This window comes from Phyllobates terribilis, unplaced genomic scaffold (genome assembly GCF_046119375.1).
Source record: "Phyllobates terribilis strain yellow unplaced genomic scaffold, ASM4611937v1 Scaffold_1__5_contigs__length_1240528914, whole genome shotgun sequence".
Taxonomy (NCBI): Eukaryota; Metazoa; Chordata; class Amphibia; order Anura; family Dendrobatidae; genus Phyllobates; species Phyllobates terribilis.
Genome location: NW_027362761.1, coordinates 18,445,365 through 18,470,443, shown reverse-complemented (window position 1 = coordinate 18,470,443; position 25,079 = coordinate 18,445,365). Strand labels below are relative to the sequence as shown.

The window sequence follows — 25,079 nt, the reverse complement described above, 5'->3', positions numbered from 1 at the left end:
TTGCTTGTATTTGGGCTCTTGGGGTTCCCTCTTCTTCCCCTCTGGGTCCTTCTGACTCCTCTCTCTCTTCTTCCAGGACTGCTTGACCCTCTACAACAGACTGACTAGTAGCTGTCTGCCTGTCTGACCCTGATCTAAGATGGTTCCCACCTTATATACTCCCTCTATGTGTGAGCTCAGGTGACCAGCACCCAATGAGCTCCTAGCATTACCCAGACTGCTCCCCCTATCTGCCCCTACACTACTGGGATGTTCCACCCCCCTCCCACTCCAGCCAGGGACAGACACTATCGTACCTGCACATAAACTGGTGGGAGTACCGTCGATCTGTCCCCCGGAAATGGGATGTATGTAGTGTATGCAGCCTACTGAGCTCAGTTCCACACTCCATCCTTACCCGGGAGTGGAATATCACACCTCTGGCTTGAGGTGCAATACCCCTGTAGCAGCCGAATCCTCAGGGTGCTACATATATATTTTGGTTCTAGACATTACCACAATGAATTTTAGACAAAACAATTCAGATGCAGTTGAAGTTCAGACTTTCAGCTTTCATTTGATGGTATCCACATTAATTGAGAATGACATAACGAAGGGATTGCCCATACCTGTCTATGAAATAGCCTTGGAGTCAATTGTCCAATTACTTTTGGTCCCTTTAAAAACAGGGTGGCACATGTTAAGGAGCTGAAACTCCTAAACCATTCATCCAATTTTAATGTGGATACCCTCAAATGAAAGCTGAAAGTCTGAACTTCAACTGCATCTGAATTGTTTTGTTTATAATTCATTGTGGTAATGTCTAGAACCAAAATGAGAAAAATGTTGTCTCTGTCCAAATATATATGGACCTAACTGTGTGTATATATATATATATATATAATGTGTGTGTATGTGTCTAATATATTATTTTATATTTTCCCTACGTTTAACCTCTTTTAACCAGCAAATCTGTTTTCACCTTCATGACCAGGCCAAATTTTACAATTCTGACCAGTGTCTTTGAGGTAATAACTCTGGAACTCTTCAAAGGATCCCCCTGATTCTCAGATTTTTTTATTTTTTTTTTCCCTGGACCTATTCTACTTCATGATAGTGGTAAAATTTCTTTGCTATGACTGAAAAATATTTAGATTTAAGAGTCCTCAGTGGTTGATACCCTTTAGTGGCTAACTGAAAAGATAGTAACAGATTGCAAGCTTTCGAGACTACTCTAGTCTCTTCAGCAGGCTAGTATAACCCAAAATCTGAAGTCACGCATATTTATACACAATAGGGCACAGAAATAATACAATAGATGAGACATATGATGAAAATCAGAGCTATTACTATGGGAGAGATAAACATTTCTGGCTGTAAATTTTTTAGCAGTTCATATATATGGACTGTGAAAGTTTTATTGTTTGGTGCAGTGTTGTGATGACCCCAAAAGTCTGATGGGCACATTCCTTAGTTGATGTAGAATGACATAAATCCATGCGACATATTCATTCCTGCTCTGAAGGTGTCAAAGGGCACCATTAGTTTATATTCCAAGACTCTCCTTTCTCGCTGAGATTTGAAGTTAACTTTTAATACCAGTAAGTTCATGTCTTTGATGCTGTGATCAAGGGAACAAAAATGCTTGGCTACAGGTAGATCTATTTTTTATTCTTTTATTGTGTGGCAATGAGAATTCATCCTTGCCCTAAGTTTTTGCCCCGTCTCCCCTACATACAGACACCCAGCTGAACATTTGGTACATATAAATAAGTACACTACATTAGATGTGATACAGCTAAAAGTACCTGGGATCTTATAATCCTTATGTGAGTTGGGTATTTTTATCTTGTCTGTAGTCATTATAAACGGACAGGTTTTACATGTTCTCTGGTTGCAAGGAAAAGATACCTGTAGCTGGTGGAGATGACAGGGAGCTTCTGACAATGATGCTTCTTAGATTTGGAGGCTGCCTGAAACAGAAGCGGGGGGTCTGGAAATATGGATTGTAATCGGGCATCTTTTTGTAGTAAGGGTTGAAGTTTCCGTGCAGCTCTCCTTAGCGCCTCTAGATTTGGATTGTAGGTGACTACTAGAGGCACCCGGTTGCTTTCTTGTTTGGTATTGTAATGTAGGAGATGATTCCTTAATATTCTGGTGGCTCTTGTAATCTGGTTCTCAATTGCTCTGGGATGGTAGCCCTGATTCAAAAAGGTCTTTCTGAGGCCATCAAGGTGTTTATCTCTATCCATAGGGTTGAAACATATCCGATTTGTATCTGATGGCTTGGCTGTAGACAATAGAGTTTCGGATGTTAACTGTCCCATTTAAGATATCTTGGCCGGTCGATTGGCTTCCTGTACAAGGATGTCTCTATTTCATTGTTCTGTAGCTTGATGATGGTGTCCAAAAAGTTAATTTCAGTACAGGAGTAGTTGAGTATTAGGTTGATGGTGAGATGAAATTGATTAAAGTGTTCATGGAACTTCTTCAGCTGTTGCTCAGACTCCATCCAGATGATTAAAATATCGTCAATGAAACGATAGTAGGCCAGAGGCCTGATGGGATATGAGTACAAAAAGTCACTTTCAAGCTTGGCCATGAAAAGATTTGCGTACTGTGGAGCCATTTTACTTCCCATCGCTGTAACAGTCTCCTGTAGATATGTTATCAAATTCAAATTAATTGTGGGTGAGGATGAATTTTGTCAGTTTCACCACGGAATCGGCATCAATTCCTGTATTTTCTATGAAGATTTTGCAGGCCTTTAATCCATCCTGGTGTGGGATATTAGAATACAAAGATTCCACATCCATGGTGCTCGGATGGTTCCTTCTGGTAGAGGATCTATTGCTGCTAGTTTATTCAGTAGGTCCGTTGTGTCCTGAATGTAGCTGGGTGTATTCTTTACCAGGGGTTTAAGAACACCCTCTACGCATCCAGAAACTTGCTCAGTAAGGGTGCCCACACATGAAATTATTGGTCTTCCTGGATTATCAGATTTGTGGATTTTGGGAAGCATATAGAATGTCCCTATTCTTGGACTCTCTGGTATCAGGTCATCAGGTCTTATGGATTAATCAGGCAGACAAGATACCAACTTGTTTAGCTCCTTGTAATAGTCCTGTGTAGGGTCAGACTCCAGATTTTTGTAGTAGCGTGTGTCCATCAGTTGTCTGTTTGTTATGACTTGCGTTTATTTGTGAGAATTTAGCAATTTTCAAACTTTGAATTTTTATACCCTTACATCAGAGATAAAGTACAGACCAAAAGTTTGGACACACCTTCTCATTTGAAGATTTTTCTGTATTTTCATGACTATGAAAATTGTACATTCACACTGAAGGCATCAAAACTATGAATTAACACATGTGGAATTATATACTTAACAAAAAACTGTGAAGCAACTGCAAATATGTCTTATATTCTAGGTTCTTCAAAGTAGCCACCTTTTGCTTTGATGTCACACAAAATAGTTAATAAATATTATTTCCCACATGTCTACTTTAAATCAGCACAATTTTTGAAACCAATTTTTTTTTTTTTAAGGGAATTAGAAGGGTTGAAAGTTGACCAGAAATTTTTCATTTTTCCAACAAAAAAAATACAAAACTTACATTTTTTAATGACATCACATTTGAGAGGCCTTTATTACCCAAAAGTGACACCATTCTAAAAACTGCACCCCTGCAGGTGTTCAAAACCACATTCAAGAAGTGTATTAACCTTTCAGGTGCTTCGCAGGAACTCAACAAATGTGGAAGGAAAAAATTAACATTTTAACCTTTTCACAAAATTTTTACTATAGGCCCAATTTTTTTCGTTTTATCAAGGGTAACATGAGAAAATTAACCCCAAAACTTGTTGTGCTTTCTCCTGAGTATGCTGATACCCCATATGTAGGGGGGGGGGCTACTGTTTTGGGCACACGGCAGGGCTAAGAAGGGAAGGAGTGATATTTTGGAATGCAGAGTTTGATTGAATGGTCTGCGGTTATCATGTTGCGTTTGCAGAGCCCTCGGTGTACCTAGGCAGTGGAACCCCCCCCCCCCCACAAGTGACCCCATTTTGGAACTGATGTAAAATTTACATACCAGGAAACACTACAATGTAGTGGCGTACTTGAATTGTGCAGTGTACATCAGGTTGGCATACAGTTGTGTTTAAAATAATAGCAGTGTGTTCAAAAACATGAGTTAAGCACAAAATCTTTATACTAGTTTTTATTTCCATGCATTATTTCCGCCCATTTCAAGAACATGACCTCTTCAAGTATTTTAATATATGCAAACTGTTACATGATCCCTGGTATGCGGTAAAAGGTTCGGTACCATAGTAAGAGAAACCTGCCCATATCATGATGCTTGCACCACCATGCTTCACTGTCTTCAGAGTGTACTGGGCGTTGAATTCAGAGTTTGAGGGTCATCTGACAAACTGTTTGCGGCCCTTGGACCCAAAAAGAACAATTTTACTTTCATCAGTCCACAAACTGTTTCTCCATTTCTCTTTAGGCAGATTGATGTGTTATTTGGCAAATTGTATCCGCTTCAGTACATGTATTTTTTTTAACAATGGGACTTTGCAGGGACTTCTTGCTAAGAGATTAGCTTCACACAGGTGTCTAACTGTCACCGTACTCACAGGTAACTTGAGACTGTCTATCATCCTGGAGCTGATCATTGGCTGAGCCTTTCCCAGTCTGGCTATTCTTCTATCCATTCAAATGGTAGTCTTCCGTTTTCTTCCACATCTGTCTGGTTTTGCTTTCCATTTTAAAGGCTGGAGATCATTTTAGCTGAACAGCCTATCATTGTCTGCACTTCTTTATACGTTTTACCGTCTCCTATCAACTTTATATTCAAAGTATGCTGCTCTTCTGAACAATGTCTCAAATGACCCATATTTCTCAGGCTTTCAAGGAGAAATTCATGTACAACATGTGCTGGCTTCACCCTTAAATAAGGGCCACCTGATTCACACCTATTTCTTTACAGAATGATTGACCTCACTTATTGAACTCTCACTGCTATTATTTTCACCCCTTTTCAATTAATTATTCAAATACACAGATTCAAAAACATGCAGATCATGAATGCTGAGTCAGTTGGTTTACTTAGAATCTACTGCACCAACTGGTAAACTGTTTGACATGTGGTAATATAATTTACTAGCTTTTGAGCCCGTTCTATGCCCGGGTGGCGAGCATTTTTATTGGTATATGATCTCCCATCCTGGTATTTGTGCTGCCCCCATCCTGGTATTTGTGCTGCCCCCAATTCTGGTATTTGCGCTGCCACCCCTCGCCCCCAATCCTGGTATTTGCGCTGCCACCCCTCACCCCCAATCCTGGTATTTGCGCTGCCACCCCTCGCCCCCAATCCTGGTATTTGCGCTGCCACCCCTTGCCCCCAATCCTGGTATTTGCTCTGCCACCCCTCGCCCCCAATCCTTGTATTTGCGCTGCCACCCCTCGCCCCCAATCCTGGTATTTGCGCTGCCACACCTCGCCCCCAATCCTGGTATTTGCGCTGCCGCCCCTCGCCCCCAATCCTGGTATTTGCGCTGCCACCCCTCATCCCTTTCACGCTGCACACAAAAAAAGAACACTTATATTCACCTTTCTTCCCTGAGTACTCGCGTGCCCAAACCGCGCTGTCTTACGCCATTTTGCTGAAGACACACTGCAAATGTGTCTTCAGTAAAATGGTGCCGGATAGCGCTATGCGCATGCGCTGATTCCGACGCCTTCACTCCTGCCCTGGTCTCCGGCGAGAAGAGAAGCGCCACGGCAACGCTCCTCCCGGTCAGTTAAGTATGGCGCTGGAGATCCCGGTATGCGCATACCGCGATCTCCGGCACCATACACACTCCTCTTACCTATAACGGCTCCATGCGTTCTTCTGTCTGGAGCCTGACTGCGCAGGCGTGTCGTGCTTGCGCAGTCTATAAAGGCTTCAGACAGGGACGCTTGTACGATTGCTGTATATTATAGATATCAAAATTAATCTGGTTAGTCATGTTGGACTGCTATTTTGAACAGTACTGTAAGTGTTTTGTGCAAGTCAGAAATTAATTTAGTAGTCCATGGATGTGGTACAGTTTAACGCATTCTTTTATACACAGGCCAGGTTTGTCGGGGGCAGGTAATGCATTGCTAAGTGGTGTCTTTGCGTATTCCCCTTCTGTAACACACTCAACACCTCTTTTGCAACCTTCCTTTCTTCGTGGTTTGAAGGACCTCCCCATGGAAATGTTGGCCTGGTATGATAAGAGCACCTTCCGTTCTGGAGGTACTGGGGCCCGCTCCTCCACCATTGCCAAATATTAGGGCCTTGATCACTACCTCCTGGAACTTTAGGTACGATGTACCGGTCTGGCCTGCTCATCGTGATAGCATGTGAGCGTTGTACATTGCCATCTCTACGATATGCACAGCCAGCTTCTTATACCACATCTTGCCTTTTCTCATGGCACTGTGTGGCTTGGAGGACTTGATCTAAGAGATCAACTCCCCCCATGTTCTTGTACCCCAGTACACAGTTTGGTTTGGTGACCTGTGTGGAGGAACCTCGTACAGTGGGTGGGGGTGCTGCTATCACTATGTATGGTGGTCAAGAAAAGGACATCCCTCTTGTACTTGACCACCAGCATGTTGTCTCTACATTGGACTATGCTCTCAATCTTTCTGAGCAGCTGCCCAATTAACATCTTAGGGAGGCTTCGCAGATTTTTACAGACAGTACCGCAGGCTGCGGTAGCTCGCACAGAGAGGGATGCTGGTATAAAAGCTCTCTACGTAGAGGTGATAAACTTGATCCAGTAGTGGGTGCACCAAATCCCACACAGTAGATATTAGGAACACATCCACGCAGATGTCCCTTTGGCGGACGTACACCTCAGCAAACTTGTTGCTGAAGTGATGAATGACCGGCCGAACTTTGAAAAGTCTGTCAAAATTGGGTCATCTTGGGGAGGACATTGTGCATTATCGTTGCAATGCAAAAAATTTTGGATTGCCTAAAATCGTTTACAGGTCGTAGTCATGCAAAACACTGAAGTGTTGTATAAAACATCAACACTCCACTATTGCCTGGCTTCTTCACTAAACCCACATGAAAGACCAGGCCCCAAAACGTCATAATTTCTACTGCGCATACAGGGGTCCAGTTAAAAAATGATGAAGGGCAGTGTTGTGCCAAGAATTGCTGGGCGTGCAAAGTTGTCTTGGCCACCATGAGGTTTGCAATACTCTCAGAGAGAATGACTTTGAAAAAGTCCATTTCTGTGAGGCCAGTGGTGTTAAATTTGATTACCGATTGCTCCACAAAATCAGTAACCGGTGGCTCATAATCTTTTTGGGGGTGAGGTCCATACGGGGTCAGTAATGGTGGGCGCTGGTTCATTTTCTGTCCTGGTGGTGGTTCAGTATCACTTGAGAAAGAGGAGGAAAAATAAAGGAGGGTGGCATCCTCTCCCTCACTGCCAGTGTCTGAGCCAATGCATTCGCATGCCTCCTCCGCTGAATACAGTGATTGTAATGGGTGGGACATTTTTTTTCACAAAGCAGTGTTTGTGTACCAAATTTTATTCAGGTGTGTGAATGCTTGGTGTAAACTTTTTTTTTTTTCTTTTTTTTTATAATTATTTAAAGAGAGAAAAGAATCTAGAAAGAAAAAAATTTATAAAAATTTTGGTAAAGCAAATCTACTAAACGCACGTCCGTAAAAAAAATATTGCTGAGCTCCAGCAACTGACACTAACTTTGACTAAATTCAATAAAAAATACTGTAGTAAACGCTGATTACTACAGTATATTTTTACTGTCCCTAATCTATTCCTGTTAACTAATTTAATTTGTTTCTCCTGATTCTTTTCTTTTTTTTTTTTAAACACAAAACAACCAGAGGCTGATCACTGATGTGCATCCGTGATCAGTGCTTGAAGGCTGTAGGACGTGTACATGGATGTGGTGCAAAAAGGGGCCAGAAAAATAAAGTCCTTGCCAAAAGTGAGCACGGACGCTAATCAGTGATGTGCGTCTGATCAGCTGCTCGGTGGCTGTAGGACACCCCCCCCCCCCCCCCAGAGTGTTGCAAACGGGGGGCGGAGGCAAAAAGTAAACAAACAAAAAGTCATGGAAAACAGCAAGCTTGAATGCGGATCAGTGCTTTGCATCACTGATCAGCGCTTGGCGGGTGCAGAATGCACAAGAAAGGAAAAAACCTGCCAAAAATCGAACGATCAAGAACTTACCAGCACTTGGCGTCAGAAGGGGTGGATTAGGAAAGATCATGGATCAGGAACGTCTTCACCAGCAGAAGTTATAACACAGGCTTGAAAGTCTGTGGCACCATAAGGCCCAGCACAGCACAACAGTATGACCGTAGTGCACACGCCCGAAACTAGAATGAGGAGGTGCAGGACGGTCATAATGAGGTCAGATCGCCTCTGTGCAGTCTGATTGGTGTGATCAACATCATCGTCCTATCGCACCAAACAGGACTGGTTGTCTCGACCCTTTAGTTGCTAGACTCCAGCCTATGATCCGTGCTGTTATAGCACCGATCATAGGTTGCCGCATTAAAGATATTACGTATTCATACATCCAAGGTTGGTAGGTGCCTTGCAACCTGGACGTATGGATACGTCCAAGGTTAACCCCTTCACCTCACCAGCCTGTTTTTCACCTTCATGATCAGGCCAAATTTTACAATTCTGACCAGTGTCATTTTGAGGTAATAACTCTGGAATGGATCCCACTAATTCTGAGATCGTTTTTTCATGACCTATTGTACTTCATGATGGTGGTAAAATTTATTTAATGTGACTGGCGTTACTTTGTGAAAAAAATCGGAAATTTGGCGCAAATTTTGCAGTTTTCAAACTTTAAATTTAATGCCCTTAAATCAGAGAGATATGTCACACAAAATAATTAATAAATAACATTTCCCACATGTCTACTGATTTACATCAACACAATTTTGGAACGAACTCTTTTTTTTGGGTTAACCAGCAATTTTCAAATTTTTCCAACAAAATTTACAAAACCATTTTTTAGGGACCACATCACATTTTAAGTGACTTTGAGGGACCTTTATGACAGAAAATACCCAAAAGTCACACCATTCTAAAACTGCACTCCTCAAGGTGCTCAAAACCACATTAAATAAGTTTATTAACCCTTCTGTTGCTTCACAAGAGTTTTTGGAATGTCGAAGAAAACTTTTATTTTACTTTTAGACCCAATTTTTATATTTTCGCAAGGGTAGCTGGAAATAATGGACCCCAAACTTTGTTGTGCAATTTCTCCTGAGCACTCCGATACCCCGTATGTGGGGGGAAAATCACTGGGCACACGACATGGCTTGGAAGTAAAGGAGCGCTGGTTGACTTTTTGAATGTAAAATTTGCTCAAATAATTAGTCAGGTTTGGGGAGCCCCTGATGTGCCTAAACAATGGAAAACCCCCATAAGTGACCCCATTTTGGAAACTAGACCCCTCAAGGAATTTTTCTCTTTCCCCCATGACTGCACCACGGAGAGAGGGGATCTGCCCTTCAAGGACAGGGAACTTACAGATAAAAAGCGGGAGAGAGGTACTGCCCATCAGTTGGTTTCCTGTCCTTGACGGGGGGACCTACAATGGCGTACCTGTGAAGAAAGGCATATCTGAGGGGTGCCAGAAGAGCAGACTGTTGTGGGATGCCAGGCCAGACCGGCTCAGGCAGCGGGGGTTCCCTGCCTCGGCTGGTGCATTAGCCTGAAGCGCCAATGGTGAGGTCAGCGGTCCTCCAGGGTGGCGGTCAGATGCTGCCTCCATGGAGCACCAATGGTAACCCCATCTTGGACAGCCGCATCTGCTGCGGGCGGGCCTGCTTGCCTCTCCCAGGACTTCCATGGCCTGCTCCAGGAACTTCCGGGTTCCACTGCGCATGTGCGCCAGGCGCCTCCCTATGACTCGGGCCGCGATGCATTACTGGTAGGTCAGCTGGCGCGCGTGCGCCAGGCACCTCCCTATGACGCGGGCCGCGGCGTTGGGCTCATGCACGCGTGGTCTCTTATCAGGGACGCGGCGCATGGGGCGCCCTATAAGCTCTAGGCTTTTAAGCTTAGAATTTGTATTATGGCAAGAAAAAAGCAGCTAACAGTCTATTCAGTAGGACTATCAGCTGTGTATCCACCAGACTTCTGCATAACACAACTGATGGTCCCAACCCCATTTATAAGGCAAGAAATCCCACTTATTAAACCTCACAGGGTACACCTGTGAAGTGAAAACCAGGTCGGACATTTACAGTTTCAAGTCTCCTAAGGAGACTATTGAAGCAAGTAAAAAGTAGAAAAGAAATGTTTTAAAAAAAATGTAAAAAAAAATTTACTTCACCCCCCCTTTCGCCCCATTCAAAATAAAACAATAAAAAAATCAAATATACACACATTTGGTATCGCCGCGTTCAGAATCCCCCTATCGATCACTCTAAAAAAAAAATTAGTCAGATCGGTAAATGGCATAATGATAAAAAAAAACTAAACGCCAGAATTACGTTTTTTGTTGCCGCACTATTGCAATAAAATGCAATAACAAGCGATCAAAAAAATCGTACCTGAACGTCACCTGGATGCACAAAAAATAAGCCCTCCCCGGTTCCCGAAAAATGGAGACACTGAGGCTGTGTGCCCACGTAGCGTTTTTCAAGCGTTTATGCTGCGGAATTTCCGCAGCGGAAACGCTTGTAAAACGCTAGGTAATCCGCACCCCATGGTCCCCAAGGGGATTCCGCATGTTCTATGCACATGCTGCGGATTTTTCCGCAGTGTTTATGCTGCGTACAAAAATCCGCAGCATGTCATTTAATTTTGCGGAAGTGCAGCGGAACTCCCGCCATTGACTTGCATTGAGACGCACAGAAACCGCGACTGTACATTTTTACAAGCGGCTTCTATGCGTCTCTATGTGCGGATGGTACCCGGGTGTAGAGGAGAGGAGACTCTCATCCAGACCTGGGTACCATTGTACCTGTAAAAAAAGTATAAAATAACAAATAAAGTTTATACTCACCTGTCCGGCGTCTTCTCTCTGAATGCCAGCAGCGCTGAAGGACCTTCGGTGACGTCACAGTCATGTGACCGCAGGCCCTTCACCGCTGTGTCTCGCGATATGCCGGCAGCCGGGAACCAGCCAGGAAGCAGCGCTGCAGCCACGCCGGGGCCTCGGAGGTAAGTATAGCTTTATTTGTTTTAATTTTTACGGTTCACACTGTATAAATCCATGCTGTTTGCATGGATTTATACAGTGTGACCTAGTTGTCAAGCACTTTCCAAGTGATGCTATCGCCTGGAAAATGCTTGTCAATCTGCATGCGGAAACGCATGTGAACCCGCATGTGGATCCGCATGTATTCTGCAGGAAAAACGCATGCACAATCTGCATGCGTTTTTTTCTGCCAGGGAGATGCAGAAATGCTGCAGAAATTTTCTGCTTCATTTCTGCATCGTGGGCACATAGCCTGAGTCTCGGAATATGGCGCTTTTTTTTTGTTGTTTTTTAAACAAACTTTTGGATTTTTTTTTTTCACCACTCAAATAAATAAGAACAAATACATGTTTGGTGTCTACGAACTCGTAATGACCTGGGGAATAATAATGGCAGGTCAGTTTTACCATATATTGAACATGTTAAAAAAAAAAATAAGAATTGTGCAATTGCAGTTCTTTTTGCAATTTCACCGCACTTGCATTTTTTTCCCGTTTTCCAGAACATGTTATGGTAAAACCAATGGTGGCGTTCAAAAGTACAACTCGTCTCGCAAAAAACAAGCCCTCACCTGGCCATGTTGACCGAAAAATGAAAAGGCTATGGCTCTGGGAAGAAGGGGAGCAAAAAAATTAAAACACAAAAACGGAAGAGGGCTGCGGCATGAAGGGGTTAATTTTAAGTGGGGTGAAATTGTGAAAAAAAGAATACATATATATGATGTAAAGGTCATTTTGTATCTTTGACTCATTAGTGAATTTTGATTGCGCTGATTTTGTTTAGCGATCTATTGTAATTTATGATTTTAATGTACTTTTGTTTGATAGAGGATATTCAGAAACATCTAAGTTCCACCATATCTTTACTTGAAGAGGCCACCTCAAGCTCCGCTACTGACAATGTGGTTATTTTGGCCACAATCAAAAACTTAGATGACGTTGTGCACAAGACAGAAGAAGAGCTTTCAAGGTTTGTAACTTTGTGACATTTGAATTTTACAGAACAGATCATAGAAATGCCTCCTGTAAGGCTGTGTGCCCACGATGCGTTTTTGCGTTTTTGCGTTTTAAGCGTTTCCGCAGCGGCAAAAACGCTGCAGAAACGCTTAAAAAACGCATGGTAGAAGGCCTGACATGTCCCCAATGATAATCCGCATGTGCTGTGCACATGCTGCGGAAATTTCCGCTGCGGATTATCATTGCGGAAAAAACGCAGCACTACCAATTATTTTGCGGAAGCGCTGCGTTTTCGCCGTCATTGACTTGCATTGGAACGCATGGATTACGCATCACTGTATATGTAGATGCGCCTTCCATGTGTTCTAATGTGCGGATGGTACCCGGGTCTGGAGGACAGGAGACTCTCCTCCGGACCCGGGTACCATAGAAAATTGTAAAAAAAAGAATAAAATAAAAAATAAATGATACTTACCTTCTGGCGGCCCGCGTTGCGCTCCTCCTCCCATGCCGGCAGATTGCGGTGGACTGAAGGACCTGCGCTGAGGCAGAGTCATGTGACGGATCACGCGACGCTGACGTCGGCAGGTCCTTCACTCTACCGCTGCCGGCAGCTGGGACGGTGAAGCAAGACAGCACTGGCCATCGGAGGCTAAGTACATATTTATTTTTTACCATTCTTTTGGTCACGCTATATAAATCCATGCTGTTTGCATGGATTTATATAGTGTGACCAAGTTGTCACAAGCACTTTCCAAGTGATGCTAAAACCGCTTGGAAAAGCGCTTGACAACCCGCATGCAGAAATGCATGTGAAGAACGCTTCACATCCGCATGTCCCTGGCAGGAAAAACGCATGTACAATCCGCATGTACAATCTGCATGTACAACCCGCATGCAGAAATGCATGTGAAGAACGCTTCACATCCGCATGTCCCTGGCAGGAAAAACGCATGTACAATCCGCATGTATAATCTGCATGTACAATCCGCATGCGTTTTTTTCTGCCAGGGAGATGCAGAAACGCTCAGGAAAAAATCCTGAGCATTTCTGCATCGTGGGCACATAGCCTAAGGGAAATGTATTTGCATGGAGTTGAGGCTGAAGTAAGCAAACTGCTCCTACACCATATGGACAAACTGGATTTACCAGTATTGCAAGAACTCAGAATAAAAGGGTAGGAGTACAGAAGTGTCAATCCAGAAACCCCACCCTGGTCACTCTGAGCTTCAAAGTATTAGCAAATGGTCATTATAACCAAGCTTAATATTTCCTATGTACTGTAACTAGAGACACAGGATATTTGAAATACAAGGCCCTGGCCCCTAAATTAGCCCACCATCCAGTCACAAACATACATTTTTAAATAATCCTATTCGGACCATCCTGAAAATATGAGCCCAGGACCAGGCATATACAAAAAATGGGTGACCCAATAGGAACGTGTTCACATGTGGGGATCGGTGTCTGCGGATAGTGATCCATAATTCATTTCTTCTTGCTTCAAGGAAACGTTTATTTCTCCCTTTATATTTGATAACTGTTTTGCATATTTGTTTATTTTTATCTTTTCTTCTAAGCACTGTATTTTTATATTAACGCTTAAGTCTTTAATAAGTTTGATCCATGTGTGCTCTAAAGAAATCCATCCCCTTTCTGTGTGTGTTTTTGTGTGGCCTTTTTTGACTGTCTGACAGTAACATTTATATTTCGGGGGCTCATCACCCCGTGTGTTTGAGTGGTGGCAGTGTGTTCCGTATCGTGTTGAGGATGTGATTTAGGATAACTTTAAAGCCTAGAACAGAGGTTGAGTGTTAAATAGTGTGAGGGGGTAAATTAACCCTTACAGGCGCACCCCCACATCACGTGCTGAGAAGTGTGGACGTGACACCTTGGAAGGTCCTGTAAGTTGTGATGTGAGGCCTTCAGAGTTGATTTTTCAACTCCTCCCACAGATGCTCAATTGGCTTAAAAGCTGTTTGTCATGATCCTTGAACTGTTCCTGAAAGTGTGGCTGTAAGCATTATCCTGCTGTAAGAAGCCGCATTCATTAGGTAATATCATAGTTTCCATGAAGTAAACTTGGTCTGCAAGAATGTTTAGGTCATTGGTACTTGTCAAATTATTATACACATACTATAAATGCCAGGATCCAATGTTTCTCCGGAGCATCACGCTGCCTCAGCTGGCTTTCCTTTATCCCACAATGTATACTACCATGCACCGTTTGATCACCATTTTATGATTGCGATCATTAACTTGTTAAGAAATTCGTGCTGCTCTAGTTTTTCTGTGGGATAGACAAGACGGAAAAGCCTGTTCACCACTTGCAGCAATTAACCCGGTCGACAGCTGTCCATTCTTGGTCCACACTTGGTAGGTACCAACCACTGAATACTGACAACAAACCATGTTTGCCCCATAGACATTAAAGTAGGCTAAAGCAGTCGTGTATAAACCTATAAAGATACTACTTCAAAAAGTGAGATCATGTAATGGAATATCTACCATAGTGAAAGAAATAGAGAGACACACTGGGTCCCCAATCATATAAACAAGGTATCCTAGTAGTTATATTGGACCAAGGAATACACTAGGGTATTATTGGTTGGATACATGTCCCCAATCAGTCAAAAAATAATAAGTGAAGCCCAATCCTGTCCTGTCCTATCTCTAATATGTCCCAATAAATAACTAGGAGAATTTATAAGGAATAGGAATTACCTTGTGTCATGATATTAGATGGCGCAGAGTGTGCTTGGGACCCATGCAATAGCCTTGACGCGCGTTTCACCTTCCGACTTCGTCAGGAGGCGTGGCAAATGATTAAAAGTGGGTGCTATATAAATGAATGAGTCTAAACGGCCAGCAAATCGGCGCGTGAATCGTCATGTTGCTCCGCCCCGTGGCGTTGTCAGCTGGCATCCGCAGAGAATGACGGGAAGGAGGACGTGCGTCATCCCCAAACACACCCCCCCCCCCGCCATCACCCCGGGAACCGGCCCAGCCAGCGACGCCCCAAGGCGCGAGCAGCGCATGCACGAGGCGCGTCTGCGCTATATAGGGAGAAATGGAGCGGTAAATGTATTAAAATAAACTGTCTATGCGCTCACACCAAGCCAGTCAGCATACATTGTCAAGGGGGAGGGGGAAGAGAAAGAGATCCCACCTACTCCCATCTTAACTTAACCCCTCCATATCCATATTATTGTATAAGAAGTAGGAACCTTATATATCCAATGATGTTCACAAAAACCCTATGCTGTAAATAACGGTACCATTATCAATATGGGATTGCCCATCAAAATTAATTAAGGTGCTGGACAATATGATATAACAAGCAGATCATATCCTCACCAGGAGAACCACATCATCATTTAGCATGATAAACAATCACATTACCAATGCACAACATTATTACAATATATGGTCATATAACATCAATCGTCGATATAGAGGTAAGATATACGGAATAATTTGTTGTTTAATCTCACATATATATCCATAAATGTATAAGTCCCATGCTGTACATCTATGGATAACTATATTTCAAGTAATATTCCTATCCACCAAACAGTAATAAATATTGTATTAGCAGAATATTGCTGTATGTCCATATATATATATATATATATATATATATATATATATATATATATATATATATATACAGTACAGACCAAAAGTTTGGACACACCTTCTCATTTAAAGATTTTTCTGTATTTTCATGACTTTGAAAATTGTACATTCACACTGAAGGCACCAAAACTATGAATTAACACGTGGAATTATATACTTACAAAAAAGTGTGAAACAACTGAAAATATGTCTTATATTCTAGGTTCTTCAAAGTAGCCACCTTTTGCTTTGATGACTGCTTTGCACACTCTTGGCATTCTCTTGATGAGCTTCAAGAGGTAGTCACCGGAAATGGTTTTCACTTCACAGGTGTGCCCTGTCAGGTTCAATAAGTGGGATTTCTTGCCTTATAAATGGGGTTGGGACCATCAGTTGTATTGTGCAGAAGTCTGGTGGATACACAGCTGATAGTCCTACTGAATAGACTGTTAGAATTTGTATTATGGCAAGAAAAAAGCAGCTAAGTAAAGAAAAGCGAGTGGCCATCATTACTTTAAGAAATGAAGGTCAGTCAGTCCGAAAAATTGGGCAAACTTTGAATGTGTCCCCAAGTGCAGTTGCAAAAACCATCAAGCGCTGCAAAGAAACTGGCTCACATGAGGACCGCCCCAGGAAAGGAAGACCAAGAGTCACCTCTGCTTCTGAGGATAAGTTTATCTGTGTCACCAGCCTCAGAAATCGCAGGTTAACAGCAGCTTAGATTAGAGACCAGGTCAATGCCACACAGAGTTCTAGCAGCGGACACATCTCTACAACAACTGTTAAGAGGAGACTTTGTGCAGCAGGCCTTCATGGTAAAATAGCTGCTAGGAAACCACTGCTAAGGACAGGCAACAAGCAGAAGAGACTTGTTTGGGCTAAAGAACACAAGGAATGGACATTAGACCAGTGGAAATCTGTGCTTTGGTCTGATGAGTCCAAATTTGAGATCTTTGGTTCCAACCACCGTGTCTTTGTGCGACGCAGAAAAGGTGAACGGATGGACTCTACATGCCTGGTTCCCACCATGAAGCATGGAGGAGGAGGTGTGATGGTGTGGGGGTGCTTTGCTGGTGACACTGTTGGGGATTTATTCAAAATTGAAGGCATACTGAACCAGCATGGCTACCACAGCATCTTGCAGCGACATGCTATTCCATTCGGTTTGCGTTTAGTTGGACCACCATTTATTTTTCAACAGGACAATGACCCCAAACACACCTCCAGGCTGTGTAAGGGCTATTTGACCAAGAAGGAGAGTGATGGGGTGCTACGCCAGATGACCTGGCCTCCACAGTCACCAGACCTGAACCCAATCGAGATGGCTTGGGGTGAGCTGGACCTCAGAGTGAAGACAAAAGGGCCAACAAGTGCTAAGCATCTCTGGGAACTCCTTCAAGATTGTTGGAAGACCATTTCCGGTGACTACCTCTTGAAGCTCATCAAGAGAATGCCAAGAGTGTGCAAAGCAGTCATCAAAGCAAAAGGTGGCTACTTTGAAGAACCTAGAATATAAGACATATTTTCAGTTGTTTCACACTTTTTTGTGAAGTATATAATTCCACATGTGTTAACTCATAGTTTTGATGCCTTCAGTGTGAATGTACAATTTTCAAAGTCATGAAAATACAGAAAAATCTTTAAATGAGAAGGTGTGTCCAAACTTTTGGTCTGTACTGTATATGTATATATATATATATATATGTGTACACACACACATATATATATATATATATATATATATATATATATTGTACATATAAGCACAGAGGCCACATGAAGAAATTCTTTGGGATGCTTGTCAGGTGATAGCAGATCATTAAAGATTTCTTCTGTTAGAAGAATAAGAATAGGCAATTGGGCTTGTGTTCTCCGAATAGCTATGGGATGGAAGACCGCGGCAGAAAAGACTCCAAAACTAGAAAAAATCAGTAGACAAAAAATCAAACATATCTACATAAAAACACATATAGCACCTACGGTTAAAAATAGAAGACAATCAAGGAGAGTCAAAGAAAAGACTTGAAACTGATGGCCTCATTGAGGCCTTTAGGGGCTAGCGTGTCCAATGTAACCATCCATCTGGTTTCTTTTTGGAGTAATTTTTGTTTAATGTTCCCACCTCTGATCCCTATATAGATACGATCGATACCGCACACTGTAAAGCCCTTTGGGCTGCAGTTGTGGTGTTTGAAAAAATGTCTGGGGATTGTTTTTAGTAATTGGGGTTCAGTACAGTTGATTGCATTCTTAATATCTCGAATATGTTCCGGTATTCTTATTTTTAGTGCTCTAGTGGTCATATCTATGTATATAAGCCCGCAGGGGCATTTAGCATGGTAGACCACCGCTTCAGTCTCACATGTAATGTGATGGACAATTTTGAAATTCCGATCATTTTTAGAGTTAGAGAAAATGATAACTACTAGGATACCTTGTTTATATGATTGGGGACCCAGTGTGTCTTTCTTTCACTATGGTAGATATTCCATTACCCTCTCCATAGTATTGTCACAGTATCTTCTCATTTCCAAACCTTTTTACATGACCTTTTGTGCTGTATAATTTATATTATATTGAATAAAATTTGATACTTTTTCATAAAACTGACCCCACAGCTTTTTTGAATTCCTGCTTGCTCTCAATAATGAAGATTTATTATTATCCATTGAGTTATATAGATTTGGGAATTTTGTTTTGGGGTTTTCTACAGCAGCGTGTCCACTGTTCCATCCAAGCTCCTCCTTACTGCTGCCTTTCAATGATTTGTAGGAATTGGTGGGGCTCCCTGTGAGGATACATTTTAGTGGGTTTTTTTATTGACCTCATGTGTACACCGTTATTAAGAATAATTCTCTAACCAAATTTAGCATGAATGAACAAAGCCTAAATGTGAACCTTGCTGGTAATACATTTAAAAGAAAATGTAAGATGTGTGCAAAAGTTCTGTCTATCTCCTAGGTTACCAGAATGTTTGATAGGATTAAGTATTAGTTGTGCTTATTGCTCAATGTGCCAAATAATCCTCTATTTATAAAACACTGCACCCAGCTGCCCCAGATAAGTGTTCAGCAAAGGTACCATGAGAAGGTGAACATTGAGCACATAGTGAAGCAATAAACATTCATTTACTAAAATCCCCTGGAACAGTTCTGACCAGAAGATGGGTTACTTAACCCCTTCATGACCAGAGCATTTTCCGTTGTTTTCATTTTTTGCTCCCCTTCTTCCTTATTTTTCAGACAATATGGCCATGTGACGGCTTGGACTTTTAAAGTCATCACTGGTTTTACCATATTGTGTACTGGAAAACGGGAAAAGAAAAATCCAAGTGCGGTGAAATTGCTAACAAAATGCAATTCCACGGTTGTTTTTTTGGGGTTCTTTTTTTTACCACATTCACTGAATGCTAAAACTGACCTGCCATTATGATTCTCCAGGTCATTACGAGTTTGTAGGCACCAAACATGTATAGGTTCTTTTTTATTTAAGTAGTGTAAAAAAAATCCAAAGTTTGCTTTAAAAAAAAAAAGCGCCATTTTCTGTGACCCGCAGTGTCTCCATTTTTTGGGATCTGGGGCCAAGTGAGGGCTTATTTTTTGCATGTCGAGCTGACGTTTTTATTGATACTATTTTGGGGCAGATGTGATCTTTTGGTCGCCCATTACTGCATTTTATTTCAATGTTGCGACAACCAAAAATACTTAATTCTGGTGTTTTGAATTTTTTTCTCGTTACACCTTTTACCGATCAGATTAATTCTTTTTTTATATTGATCGGGCGATTCTGAATGCGGCGATACCAAATGTGTATGTGGGGTTTTTTTATTATTATTTTTTTATTTTTTATTTTTTGAATGGGGCGAAAGGGGGGTGATTTTAACTTTTATATTTTTTTCATATTTTTAAAAACTTTTTTTTTTGCTTGCTTCTATAGTCTCCATAGGAGACTAGAAGCTGTAGTTATCTGAAAGGCTCTGCTACATAGAGGTGATCAGCAGACCACCACTATGTAGCAGAAATGCTCCTGTGCTATGAGCGCCGACCACTGGGTTGCTCTCATAGCAAGCGAGACATGACAACCACAGGGGTCTGCTGCAGAACCCAGGTTGTCATGCCCACGCATCGGTGACCCACGATCAGGTGACGGGGTCTCCAATTGGCGGGGCTAATGCCGCACTTCCGGCGCAGCGATGTTAAATTCCTCTGTCGGAGATTGACAGCAGCATTTAACTGGTTAACAGCCGCAGGTTGATCGCGATTCCACCTGCGGCTGTTGCGGGCACATGTCAGCTGTAAGAATCAGCTGACATGTGCTCGGTTCAGTGCGGGCTCAGACCTCTTCTATGGGCATACAGGGTATAGAAAAGTAAATCTACACATACCTGTATGGCCCATAGTAGAGGTTTGATTGCAGAGAAAAGCACTTTAATCAATTCTGTTTTGTACAGGCTTGGCATCCAGGGGAGTCAGTGTCACTTCCCGACGCCTGCGCAATAGAAACCTGCAGCGCAGTGCACAGAGAGACGGGCTGGGATGAAGCAAAGCACGCTCTGTGAGCTCTATGTGATCGGTGCTTTGCGCATGCCCGGGAAGTCAGGGAGCACAAGGGCCCTGTGACGTGCAGGGGAGGAGGGAATATAATTAAGTATATAGGCGGGGATTTAGGGGGAATAATAAGCACATAGGTGGGGATTGCTTGGAGTCCCCCGGACGCCAAGCCTGTACAAAATAGAATTGATTAAAGTGCTTTTCTCTGCTATCAAACCTCTAATATGGGCCATACAGGTATGTATAGATTTACTTTTCTATACCCTGTATGCCCATAGTAGCGGTCTGATAACCCCAAAGTGATGACAGATTCCCTTTAATTCTTCTAGGGTGGGCAGCAAGACATAATGTTAAGGGTTTTTTTTTAATTGCAGCTAGAGCACACTTGTCAATTCCATATCTGCATATTTATCGTTACAGGACCTTGCACCAAATTATGGAATTGTCTTTTAAAGTCGATAAAGATGTAGCTCTACAAAGCCAGAAGCTTGTGGAAGACCATACTGAAGTGGAAGTTGTAAAGAACTGGTATTTTTCCCAGGGCAGTCAAGAAGTTTGATAACCTTTTTTTGTCAGAAGTTCTTCAAGGAAAGCAATTTGTTATAAAAAACTTTAAGAAATGTTTATGATGTTTACGTTTGAACATGGGATATGAGCTAACACACCATGCTGTCTTCATTCACTTTGTATGGTGGTGGCAAGTGAGCAAGGTCAAGACTGAAGGTCATTCCCTTGACAATTTTCAGACATCTTTTGCAGTGATGGTTGGAAGACTACCACTTATGAGCGCATTAGACATTAAAACACTTTGCACACTTGAATTAATATTTTGTATGTGTTTGTTCTGTTAAATGTGGAATGTTAGTTAATTCATCTTGAAATAAAACTTAACGTAGAGGTAAAACATCTGCAATACAACCAGCTGGTTATTTCCTTATCCTAATATGCATATTTTGCTTGTCTGCTCAATAAGGGGATTGTCTACCTTTAAAAAATAAACAAAAAACCTTCCCAGGAAACCCATTTTTCGAAAATTGGTTCAAATTTAGAGGAAAGCTTTTCCCGCAATGAAGCTGAGCACTCTCATTATTTGCAGGAGGTGATAAGAGCGTAAAATCTGTGAGCTAAGGCTTCATCCAATTGCTGCATAGAACACCGACTGATGCAGAAACATGCTTTGTTTTGTCAACCTTTTTCATTCAATTTTTTTTTTGTTAAAATTAATAAAACATTTTTGAAACTAATATAGTTACTAGATAACAAAGCATATTCCCTGTGCAGAGGGTCAAGATATGTTGTAATACATAAAGTATGCATAATTTGTGTAGATTGTAGAACAAACCATTAACATATTTTAAGGGAAGGGGTCAAAGGGGACAAGGGTAAAAATTAAACATGGTATCATCCATCAACTAATTCTTAATCAAGGTAAGTTGGTGTGTGTATGTATGTATGTATTATGAAAGAACAATCCTTAAGAAAAGCAATGAATATCGCCATGACAATGTTAACTTTAAAGACCTTTTTGGGGTTCAGAACAACTTGCATTTGGAAACTAAAGTGGGAGGAAAGCAGGCTCTGACTTTCAATAGACTGCAGCAAGGGGAGCTTATCCTCAAGACAAGACAGTAGCAGTTTTGTTTAACTCCAGATTCCCAGCAAAATGTGTTTCGCTGAAAAACAGAAGGGCCTGGAGGGGCTTCTCAATATTTCTGGATCATCATATTTAGTAGAATTCTGACATGAAGGTGGTCAGTTTGCTTTATTGGCTTTTAAGTCAAGTACATGCACCAAATGTCTGAACTTGTTTATCTTGTGTAGGATTTCTGTTGTGGCAACACACAATCCTTACGGTAAGACTAAAATTTCTGAAGAGGGTCTAAACACTGTTCATGTTCCCTATTAGTGCTATGCTACCTTTTCTGACGCCTGTTTAACCCCTTAATAACATCTGACGTACTAATACGCGTCTGTGCCCTGGGACTTAAGAGCCAGACCCGTATTAGTACGTCATCGCGCGCGCGCACACAGGCTGTGCGGGCGCGATCGCCGCCGGGTGTCAGCTGATTGTCACAGCTGACACCCGGTACTATGTGCAGGGAGCGGTCCTGCACCGCTCCCAGCACATTAACCCCCGCGATGCTGCGATCGAAGTCGATCGCAGCATTACGGGGGCAAGGGGAGGTGATCGGCGATACTCACCTCCTCTTCCGGCTTCCAGCGCAGTCTGCAAAGGCTTCCCGGGTGTTGCCATGACGACCCGATGTCGTCATGACAACATCCGGGTCACCAGAGAGCCGGAAGATTGCTTGGACATGCGCAGTGCATCTCCAAGCAATCTTCACACTGTGCACTTCTGACAGCCTTCATGGCATAGGGATGGTGCTCCATTCCTGTGCCATGCAGGCGATCAGAAAAAAAAAGTGAAAGTCCCAGAGTGGGACAAAGTAATAAAGTGTATAAACTGTGTGAAAGTGGGAAAAAAAAAAAAAAATGTACAAAAATATTATAAAAAAATAAAAAATACTACAATAATACACCAAAAATAAAAATATAATGTACCCATCAATAAATATTATTATAAAAAAAATAAAAAAAAAACAATAAAAGTACACATATTTGGTATCGCCGCGTCCGGAACAACCTGACCTATAAAACTGTCCCACTAGTTAACCCCTTCAGTGAACACGGTAAAAAAAAAAAAAAAAAACCGAAGCAAAAAACAATGCTTTATCACCATACCGCCAAACAAAAAGTGGAATAACACGCGATAAAAAAGACGCATAGAAATAAAAATGATACCGCTGAAAACGTTATCTCGTCCCGCAAAAAACAAGCCGCCATACAGCTCCATCAGCCGAAAAATAAAAAAGTTATATCTCTCAGAATAAAGCGATGCTAAAAAATATTTTTTTCTATAAAATAGCTTTTATTGTGTATAAGCGCCAAAACATAGAAAAATGATACAAATGTGGTACCGCTGTAAACGTACTGACCCGAAGAATAAAGCTACCTCATCAATTTTACAACACGCGGAACAGAATAAAAAAAAAAAAAAAACAATTCCTGAATTGTTGGTTTTTGTTTATTCTGCCTCCCAAAAATCGGAATAGAAAGCGATCAAAAAATGTCACGTGCCTGAAAATGGCACCAATAACAACGTCAAGTCATCCCGCAAAAAACGAGCTGTCACATGACTGTCTGCCAAAATCTGGAAAAATTATAGCTCTCAAAATATGGCGATGCAAAAACTAGATTTTACAAAAAATGCGTCTTTTAGTGTGTGACAGCTGTCAGTCATAAAAACCCCATATGATTCTGGCATTGCTGTAATCACACCGACCCCAAGAATAAAGTCGTCTAATCACTTATACCGCACAAGGAACGGCGTCAAAAATAAACTCTTGGGCTAGGGTTAGGGCTGGGTTTGGGGCTAGGGTTGTGCTGGGGCTAGAGTTGTGCTGGGGCTAGGGTTGCGCTAGGGCTAGGGCTGGGGTTGGGATTTTTTTCAAAAGTAAGAAAAAAAGATGACGATATGGCGACTAGTGTTGAGAGCAAGTGCTCGCTACTTGAGTTTGCATCGGGTGCTCTGGTATGCATTGAGTATCGTGGGTATTTGAGTGACATGCTCGAGTCTCTGCCCCATATGCTTCGTGGCCAAAAAACTTTACGGGGATTGCCTGCCATGCACGAGCGATCCCCGCATGTTTTTTTTTGGGGTGTCTAATAACCGTGAAACATGCGGAGCAGGGACTCGAGCATGTCACTCGAGCACACGCTGTACATGGTGCATACCTGAGTACCCGATGCAAACTCAAGTAGCGAGCACTTGCGCTCAAGAATAATGACAACTTATTCAATATGATGACCTAATGTAAACAAATTCTGTGCCGTACCTCTGGGTTCAAAATGTTCACTATACACCTTAATAAAATCCTTGAGGGGTATAGTTTCCAAAATGGGGACACTTGTGGGGGAGCTCCTCTGTTTAGGCACATCACGGGCTCTCCAAACGCGACATGGTGTCCGCTAACAAATTGAATGGAAAATCGGCTCAAATTGTTAGCGGACGCCATGTTGCGTTTGGAGAGCCCCTGTGTGCCCAAACATTGGAGCTCCCCCACAAGTGACCCCATTTTGGAAACTAGACTCCCCAAGGCACCTATCTAGATGCATAGTGAGCACTTGGAACCCCCAGGTGCTTCACAAATTGATTCGTAAAAATGAAAAAGTGAAAAAAAAAACACTTTTTCATTTTTATGAATCAATATGTGAAGCACCTGGGGTTCCAAGTGCTCACTATGAATCTAGATAGGTGCCCTGGGGGGTCTAGTTTCCAAAATGGGGTCACTTGTGGGGGAGCTCCAATGTTTGGGCACACAGGGACTCTCTTACGCTGCAAATTCCTGGCAATTGAATTTAATTGAAACGCAGTAAATCCACATATACCTGCGGTAAAAATGGTCATGCTGCGTTTTGCAATGCAATACAAATTTGGCGCGCTAATTAGTGCATCATGTGCACAGCACATCCGAATTCACATTGCTTTGCATGGCAGACTGTTTTACAATAGTAACCAAAACAAAAGCAGATCACCAAAAGTGAAATGCCATCTCCAAAATTAAACAAGAAGCCCAAACAAGAATCTAATGGGTATCTGAAGTAAATCAAACAAATAGATAAATATAATAAAGGAATACCCAAGACTCATTGGAGATC

The 25,079-nt window shown here is 42.1% G+C and overlaps 1 protein-coding gene across 12 annotated transcripts in view; it reads left to right on the top strand.

Annotated features, from left to right (window-relative positions):
• HAUS8 (HAUS augmin like complex subunit 8) overlaps positions 1 to 25,079 on the top strand; it is a 438,075-nt gene that overhangs the window by 169,515 nt on the left and 243,481 nt on the right. The window contains exons 15-16 of one of the 12 annotated variants that reach the window (XM_073658201.1): positions 12,064 to 12,205; positions 20,781 to 21,780. The exons of the other annotated variants lie outside the window; for them this stretch is intronic. Of the exons in view, the coding sequence (XP_073514302.1) occupies positions 12,064 to 12,205; positions 20,781 to 20,919 (281 nt within the window). The 3' untranslated portion in view covers positions 20,920 to 21,780. Of the gene's footprint in view, positions 1 to 12,063; positions 12,206 to 20,780; positions 21,781 to 25,079 lie in introns of those variants that run through there. 12 annotated transcript variants of the gene reach the window in all.